The sequence below is a fragment of the Acinonyx jubatus genome, chromosome D1 (genome assembly GCF_027475565.1).
Source record: "Acinonyx jubatus isolate Ajub_Pintada_27869175 chromosome D1, VMU_Ajub_asm_v1.0, whole genome shotgun sequence".
Taxonomy (NCBI): domain Eukaryota; kingdom Metazoa; phylum Chordata; class Mammalia; order Carnivora; family Felidae; genus Acinonyx; species Acinonyx jubatus.
The window spans coordinates 10,567,198-10,576,359 of NC_069390.1; the positions used below are offsets into that span (position 1 = coordinate 10,567,198).

The following is a 9,162-nucleotide window of genomic DNA, read 5'->3' on the forward strand; positions in this document are numbered from 1 at the left end:
TTATGGTAGATGCTAACTAACTTGGATGTCAATTAAAAACTAAAAATAAAAATGCAAAAATAAATAAATATGTACTTATTGAATTCCTGAAAAAAATGAGGAGGACGAGGAAACAGAAATAGAACGATACTGTGTTGGCCCTGTACATAGATTCTCCTACTGGATCCTCAAAGCAATAATCTAGATGGTGACTATTAGCCTCCTTTAACAGATGAGAGCACTAAGCCTCACAAATTAAGTGGCAGAACTGTCTGACTTGGAGGCTTTGCTTTTGAAAAACAAGATCCGGGGGCGCCTGGGTGGCTCCGTCGGTTGAGCCTCCGACTTCAGCTCAGGTCATGATCTCACGGTCTGTGAGTTAGAGCCCCGCGTCGGGCTCTGTGCTGACCGCTCAGAGCCTGGAGCCTGCTTCGGATTCTGTGTCTCCCTCTCTCTCTGCTCCTCCCCTGCTCATGCTCTGTCTCTCTCTGTCTCAAAAATAAATAAAAACATTAAAAAAAAAAGAAAACAACAACAACAACAAAATCCGCCTTTCTCACTACAAGTTTCACAGATATTAGTAGATGTTAGTCAACAAAGGGATAGTGAGTCAAATCGCAAGTGTTGTAAACGGCCACTTAAATACCTTTAGACAAGTTCCTCTCCTGCAATACCTCTCCAAGTCTTTAATATCAAAGTGGATACTATGAATCTGCAAACATGGGTGTGATAGACTATATGACCTCAGAGCTCCTCTGCGCAGACTATCTTGTGGTACTCGTGTTCTGTGGCACACATATTGGGGAATCCCATTCTACGGTATACTAACTTTTTAACTGATAAATAAATAAAAGTATGAATGAAAAACAGAAAAAGAAATCTCTGTTTTCATTTCCCCAAATTCTTGACGGCTCTCTCATGACCCTTTTCTTTCCGTACGTAACCTCCCTAAAAATCACTATAGCCCCAAACATTAAGCTCAGACCTTTGGATTTTCACTCTGCCTCTCCTCCCCCATCCCCCAAAAAGCCTTATAGTCACTCTCTCTATTGTTCTTCAAGCATACTCCTTCAAAATCTTTTCTGCCCGCACACCCTCACCCTCGCAAGGAACTTATCAAAATGCACAACGAACATAAAAAGACTTTTCCTGAGTATCTACTCTCCATTCCTGCCCACCATTTTGTTTCCATAGTAAAATGAGCTCCTTAGAGTCAGACATTGACTGAGTCTTTAGCTCATTGCTTGATCTCTTGAGTAATTCCCTGGATACGTTAGAAAAAAGAAATAAGTTAAAATCAATAACACCACGTTTTACTCACAAATGTTGATGAACAAAATACGTAAGTTAGTGTAACAATGACAGGGATATAACCAGTAGCTTCTCTGTTCTCTTCTTCGACAAATAATGCAAAACAGAGAAAGCCCAACGCGCAGTAAAACAGGCCATTCATGATTTGCACGGCCTGTGAGAAGAGAGAGCCATTGTTATTACTCGAGTCAAATCTACCACAGATGATTACAATACGATGACTGAAAGGTCATGGCAATATCCAGCTTATCCTGGTATTTCTGAAGTTGCAATGAAAGAATTATGTGTCAGAGAAGAAAAGGGCAGCCACGAATGGAGGGGGAGGTCTCCACATTTATTTAAACCGAGAGTATTTGTTTTGGTTTCATAGAAATCTTCAGAGATATTTAATTTTCTAGTTGGTTCCTGTTAAATAAAGAGCAGAAGTCTATTTGTCTGTTTGGTTCAGGAGGACACGTGACCAAAGGGAGGGCTGTTGGCCCTGGGGATCTCTCAGGCTCTGCCTCGACACCCCTCTCCTTCCTACCATTGGATCTGTGAGATCAACTCTAGCTCGCAGATGAGTTCTCATCCTCCACCACCAACCCAAAAAGGTACTTTTTGACCTTGCCCTCATTCTTTCATCCTCGCTTGTTGCGGAATTAAGCTTCAGTTACCTGTTGCTCTGCTCACTTTCATACTCTGTGCTGACTTTTGTAATTACGCTCTGGACCACAGCCCTTGGCTCTGTTCAGAAAAGCATGAAGGAAGCCTCTCCTGTGACCTCTGATTTTCTATAACTCTTAAGTATTCTCAGGGGCCATGTGTGGAGCCAGGCCTTATTCTCCAGATGGAGCAGGGCCACGTACACACACAGCAGTGACAAGGGCGCCTGCAACCCCTGAAGCAGGCAGGGAAGGTCAGCCTCTCATTCTAGCCAGGCCTTCCCCTGATTGGATGAGGCCCACCCACAGAATGGAAGGCAGTCTGCCTGACTCAAAGTTCATTGATTTAAATGTTAATCTCCTCTAAAAAAGCCACCTTCGCAGGAGGTGGTGGGGATGGGCAAAATGGGTAAGAGGGTGGGGGAGACACAGGCTTCCAGTTATGGAATGAATAAGTCACGGGAATAAAAGGGACAGCACAGGGAATATAGTCAATGGTATTATAATGTTGCATGGTGAAAGATGCCGGCTACGTTTGCAGCAAGCAGCGCATTAGGTATAGACTTGTCCAATCACCATGTGGTACACCTGAGACTCATGTGACACTGTGCATCAACTATACTTGAAAATAATAAATAAATAAATAAATAAATAAATAAATAAATAAATAATAAAAACACAGTCACAAAAACACCCAAAATAATGTGACCAAATACCTGGGCACCCTGTGACGCAGGTAAGTTGACACATAAAATTAACTGTCACAGAAAGACAAGAAGTGGCTATTGGGTGATGATCCTCCTCTCCCTTGAAGTTTACATTGAGACAACACAAAACCACGCATTTACTGGTGACCCCTGCCTGGATCTGGCACATGGGGGGTGGCAGTTTGGGACGGGGTCCCATGGACTTGCCCACTATTGCCACACTCTTCTGAATCAACTCCTTTCTGGGCCATGAATCCACTGACTTACTCTTGAGTTCAGTGGGAGGCTCAGGAGGGTTTAGTAGGAGGCACCCAGTAGAAGATCCTAAACCCTTTATCTTCTTTCAGGTGGTGGATCTTACTGGTAGGTCAGTGGATGGCCAGTGACAGGCCTATACCTTCTCCCACATATTGCCATGACTGCCGTCCAGGCCAGATACAGAGACAAGGAGCAAACAATCCAGCGGTAAAACACCATGGCAAGGGGGGATGAGGTAGAGAAAACACCAGCAGCCCCTCCTTCCTGTCCCCCCATACACGAGGCTCTGGTACATTCAATTGTACCCTGCGTTCTGGCAGTGGGCCAAATCGCTTCCAGCCAGCTGGAGATAATCATAGACTTGTTATGTTGGGAATTTTCCTAGGCCATGCTTTAATTTTGCTGGCTTATACTGAAATGTGTTTCGAGCCCCCACAGATATTAGCGCTCGATACAAAAGGGTATAGCATTCTAAGCTTTAGGAGAGGTGAGAGGGAGAACACATACGCAATATGACCTCAGAGCTAAATATAAGGGGAGCATGTTTTGAGCCCAATGTTATCAAATGGCCACTGGCCGCAGAGCTCCAGTGTCTCCAGCCCCTTCTGGTTTTGGGTCCATTGCCTAAGTCCAACCACCTCATTTATGATCTATAAGTTTGTTTTGACCTGTTTACAAACAAAGGCAGAAAATGGACCTTCTCATTGCTTATGAGATTCATAACCCATCTCAGAGCGTTATTTGCTAAAATAGGTCGTGGCGTGGTTGACCTATTCAGAAATGGTTTGTGGCTCCGTAATTTGTGTCCAATTAGCTATAGCCTCAGAACACTTTAATCAACTTTCCTTCCTTTGGGGAGTTCATGGTGGATGTGGCCAATGTCTCTTCCCTTTTATGTTAGGAAGATGGAACACTCACCATTTATTAACCTAAGTAGCACTTAGTCCTTACCCCCAGTGCTCTGGTCTCCAATTTTAGGGTGTATCCTTCTGACATTTTAATGAAGATACGGTATAGAAATTGTAGAGAGTGAATGCACTCTTTTTCTGTAGAGAAATATAGAGAAAAGGTAAACTAATTATTTTTGAGAAAAGGCACTTCGTAGTGCAGACTCTACTTTTACACTACGTTCCTTGAAAGAAGATTTGAATCAACCCACTTATATCACTCTTTGTTACGTACCTAGTAACTTCCTGTCAAAGACCAAGAGCTACTTCTCAGGTGTTACGCTTCCTTCCTGGTCTTTAAATGAGACTGAGTTGTTACCTTTTGGTGTCAGTGCCCCACTCCCATCATTTTCACCTTTTCTAGGAATTACCTCCTCCTACAAATCCCTAGGGTCACCCAAGTTAGGGTTTCTGGCTGCCATGTTTGGTCTTCACAAGAATGTCTCTCAATCTAGCCATAGTTGCTTGGATAAGATGTGGGCATCTTGGGGCGCCTGGATGGCTCGGTCAGTTAAGCATCCAACTTTGGCTCAGGTCATGATCTCGCAGTCTGTGAGTTCGAGCCCTGTGTCGGGCTCTGTGCTGACAGCTCAGAGCCTGGAGCCTGCTTCCGATTCTGTGTCTCCCTCTCTCTCTCACCCTCCCCCATTCATGCTCTGTCTCTCTCTGTCTCAAAAATAAATAAACATTAAGAAAAAAAAGATGTGGGCATCTTATTCTGATTGAGCCAATCAGAGTTCCCTTCCCAGGAAGTTATGTTTAGCACCAAGGCAATATAGTCCCGTTCTGGGCTCGGAAAGAAGAGTAGAGAACACCCAGAGTAAAGACATGGAGTGAGAGGACTCCCTAAAAATCTCTAACGGTTCTCACCTCCCTGATTCTAGTAGCTTTCCTAGACCTATCTACGAAACACACCTGCATCTTTAAGACAAATTCCTCTTTATTTTAGTTAAAACAAGTGTAAGAGGATGAACATCCAGTGAGAATTTTCATAGTGTTCCAGAATAATGGCTAGGTATTAAAGCTTAAAACAAAAGGCAGTATTTTGCATCTTAAATTGACAAAATTGCCAGAGGCTCTGTCCCGTAGCCTTCTCCAAGGGCTTTTGGTGGGAAAGGTTGGCAGCTATGGTCAATTGAATTATTGTCTCCAATTGTTGCTTTCCCTTTGTTACAGAGTTATACACCTTCACATGTTGCCTTATGCCTTGCAGTGTCCACGGTCCACTCCATGGAAAGAATATATCTCTCTACCTCGCTGATATTGGATGTGACCTTGGAACGTGTTTTGACCGGTCCAAGGTGAAGGCCAGGACACAAGCCAAGCCTGAGCCCAAACCTACCGAGGTCTTGGAAGTTCCTATCATTTCCCTCTGTTGTGAGGACATCATCTCCCAGGATTGGCTGTACGTGAGTGCGGATTCCAGAAGGAAGTCATACAGAGGCAGGCCCATAACTGACCTGCAGCATTGGACAAAACTCCCACAAGTGAAAAATAAATATTTGTCCTTACAAGCCTGAAATGTTGTGGCTACTGTATCTGATACCCTGGCACCAACCAATACCGCTGGGCGATATAAGAGGAGGGGGAGGGGAGAGAAGACAGAATTTTGGGAAATGACATGGTGGTAAAGCTATGGGAAGATACAGTAATCACACTCGGAGTATGAGTGTGCTTGTGAGACTAGCTTTAACGCACCTCCTGGTGTCTGTTTTCCAGCAGATGTAGTGGCTTGCCCTTGTGTTGGTTAAACAAAGGAAGAGAGAACTGGAGAGAAATTACATGGAGGAAATGACTGTTTAAAAAGACAAGGCTGGGACCGAGCCAACCCTCTATGCTGCAGCTGCAGGCATAAAGTTTTGGGAGAAAGATCTGTCTGGTGGCCCTGGGCTGACAGACGTGACTGGGGCTACAGTTTTGCAGAGAATACTCTTAGTATGAGGGGGAAGGGCGGATGGCAAAGACAGCAAAAGAGGGACTCACTTCCGGGAAATATGGCTGGATTCCACAAATTCAGATGTAATCGATAGAGTAGAGAGTTTTGATAGTCAATAAAGTCTCAAACAAAAAGAATAAGTGTGAACCCAGACCGCTTCCAAAATAAATATCATTTCTAGCGTGGTTCCCAAAATGTGTCCAACAGAAATAGAGCTTTTGGTCACTGTGTACTCTCACGTGTAACCCTAGTGCTCATGCTTGGTTCTCCAGTTGTCTTTTCTTGCACAAGGAATCAGGAGGGTTGTTGCTGTAGAAAAACATCATGTGTCCGGACATCTTCTTCTTGAAAGAAAGCAAGGATGCTGTTGAGAATGTTAGAAACAGTGCCCAAAAGACAAAGAAACCAGGTTCATGGGCTCTCACGGGCTAAGTTGAGGCCATTTGAATACCGCCCCCCCCAAAAAGAATAAAAATCATCATCATTTAAAGGACCTGTCTACAAAAGGCCACAAATTCATCATGATACACCAAAGAGAAAACTTAAAGTGTTGCTAAAGATGATTAGGACACCTACGAGATGTGGACATGTTAGGATGCATTTCAATTTTCACTGATTTGAAGTGGTAGGAAAGTGAAAATGTGCATATATGTATTTCCTTTCTCCTTTTTAGTGGATATCCATTTTTAAAGCACAAATTAGTGTATAGAGACATAGATGACATATAAAGACATACACGAATACATATGAAAGATGTACTCGAATATAACGCGTCAGCTCTACGGGCCACTGGTGGTTATTTTCAGTGTCAGGGGCATCAAACAGTTGTTTGTCACTACAGGTTTCATTCATTTCCCAGGTAAAAAAAAGAAGGGCAGAAATTAGCACCGAATGTTATTTCCAAACAATCGCGAGTTCAAGGATAGGTCCACGCCGCATTTCAAGACGATCAATTAGCCAAACGTCCCACAGAAGAGAATTAACGCTCAGACTCAGCCTGCCATCACTTATTCAGTGTAAACCCTAGATGATTGTGCATATTACAATGAAAGTTTAAGAGGGCATTCATACATTTCCAATTATTACAGTCGGCCAGGTCAGTGACCTGTAACGGTGGGATAAAGGAGGGGTAGGAGGTGACGGCTAAGCAAAACTGAAAGCTTTTCTCATTCATGTGAGAGGCACGGAACTAAACGTCCTGTGCTGTAACAGAGACTCACTTTCCGAAGAGACTCAGTTTGATGACGGGTGCCCAAATATAAGTAACTTTGGGCTGCTGAACCAGATCCTATAACTCCACCAGCGATCCAGGATCTGACAACCCATATACTGTAACCTTGCTTGGACTGAGACACTTTATTTTTCTTTTGGGTCTGCTAAGATTATTTGCAACCCCCAGTATGTTTAGAAACTATCGGGGGGCACCAGGCTGGCTCAGTCAGTAGAGCACGTGACTCTCGATCCCGGTTGTAAGCTTGAGCCCTATGTTGGACGATGGGATTGCTTAAAATTAAATCTTAAACAATAAAAACAGTATCTGTTAAAACTGCTGTTACCCCAGGAAATATAAAGAAAAAAGGAAGTTAAAAATGACTGAGTGCTCACCCTGCCGGGTACTTTTCTAAGTTCTATACATGTATTAACATATAGACTACTCAGTAACCCTGTGCATTAAGCACAGTAGAGGGCACATTTTAGGAGCTCAATGATTGCTGAATAACTGTATCATACAAACAAATGTCCGCGTGTTCTGCAAACATAACTGAACTGACTTTCATTTCACGGTATTTTAGGTGACAATTCTTAGTATATGGTATGTGGGCTTATACCATTCATGAAGTCAATATTAAAGGGAAAGAGGGGCGCCTGGGAGGCTCAGTCCATTAAGCATCCAACTTCGGCTCAGGTCATGATCTCATGGTTGGTGAGTTTGAGTCCCGCGACGGGCTCTGTGCTGACAGTTCAGAACCTGGAGCCTGCTTCAGGTTCTGTGTCTCCCCGTCTGTCTCTGCCCCTCCCCTGCTCCTGCTCTGTCTGTCCCTCTCAAAAATAAATAAGCGTTAAAAAAAATTTTTTTTAAAGAGAAGGAAATTAGAAAGGCGTTTGGCACGTAGTAAGTATAGAATATAGCCATGATTGTATTATTATTATTACTGCCCTAAAAAGCAAGCTCAAACTCGACATAGCCTTTCATCACATCTGGACGGCAGGTCTGCCGCTGAGTGACTTCCATCTAAGCTCTGGGGACATACACAATTCCCTTGGGGGACCCTGCAGACACCCCTCAAGGTAATAAAACACTGACCACACAAAACAGCTGAAGCCGAGACTCCAGAATCTCTCATTATGGAGATGTGGAGCATTAGGATACAAAGAGAAAGCAAAGGGTTTCAAACAAGAACCCGAACTGGGTGGAGCCTGAGAACTGCAGGAGTCACAAGGTCAACTTTCCCTCCGGCCATTACTTACTTCCAGGGACCGAAGATTCTCCCAGGCAGAGCGTGGTAAGTCCCCCAGCCGTCCGAATGGGGGCGTAGGGAGAGCATGGATCTTCTCCGCTCAAGTAGTGTTACCCGTACAACATTCCCAGCGACGCGAGAACCCAGGACGAGGCAGTCCAGGGCCTGGCGACCTCCGTCCGGTTCAGCGTGACCGAGAGGCAACCCGGCCAAGGCTGCCTACACCGACGGCATGCCTTGAGCACAGGGCCAGAGGGGCGTGATCCTGCAGGTGGAACCCTCAATTCGGGGCCTCCCAGCCCGAGGAGCCGGGTGGGGCGCTGACTTCCTCGGTTGTGCCCCTCATCCCCCACCTCGCGCGGTTCTAACGCTGCGGTTGCGGTCAAGAGCGCGGCGTCGGGGCGGGGCGTGCTGCGCGAGGAGCCCCGCGAGGAGCCCCGCGCGGACCCCTGCTGCGTGGTGAGACCCGGCAGCTCCCCGGGGGACCTTGGGGTAGTGGGCGGACAGCGATGCCACCCTTCACTGGCCGTGTTTGTACCATGCTGTGTCCTTGGACCTGTGCACACCCAGGGGAGGAAGCCCAGCTTGACTCTACCCTCCCGCTGATAACTCTGCAGAGACATCCCTCTGGAGAAGGGACGTCATGGAAGTTCCCTGCCGCCGAGAATCTTACACAGTCCTTCCTCCCTCGCCACTGGAATAGCAATCAGCTATTCCCAGGGTGTAGCACTATGTCTGGCACAGAGTAAGAATGAATGAACGAGGAGGGGTGCCTGGGTGACTCGGTCGGTTAAGGACTTCGGCTCAGGTCATGGTCTCACAGTTCAGGAGTTCCAGCCCTGCATGGGGCTCTGGGCTGACAGCCCAGAGCCCGGAGCCTGCTTCAGATCACAGCTGTGTCTCCCCCTTTCTCTCTGCCCC

At 45.6% G+C, this 9,162-nt stretch overlaps 1 protein-coding gene across 1 annotated transcript in view; it reads right to left on the reverse strand.

Moving 5' to 3' along the window:
- LOC106977911 (B-lymphocyte antigen CD20-like) overlaps nt 1-8,582 on the reverse strand; it is a 37,261-nt gene extending 28,679 nt beyond the window's left edge. Inside the window, exons 1-3 of the mRNA XM_015075484.3 lie at nt 8,252-8,582; nt 3,851-3,945; nt 1,301-1,444 (exon numbers count right to left, since the gene is read on the reverse strand). Of these exons, the coding sequence (XP_014930970.1) occupies nt 1,301-1,444; nt 3,851-3,895 (189 nt within the window). The 5' untranslated portion in view covers nt 3,896-3,945; nt 8,252-8,582. The remainder of the gene's footprint in view (nt 1-1,300; nt 1,445-3,850; nt 3,946-8,251) is intronic.
- Nucleotides 8,583-9,162: the final 580 nt, after the last annotated feature.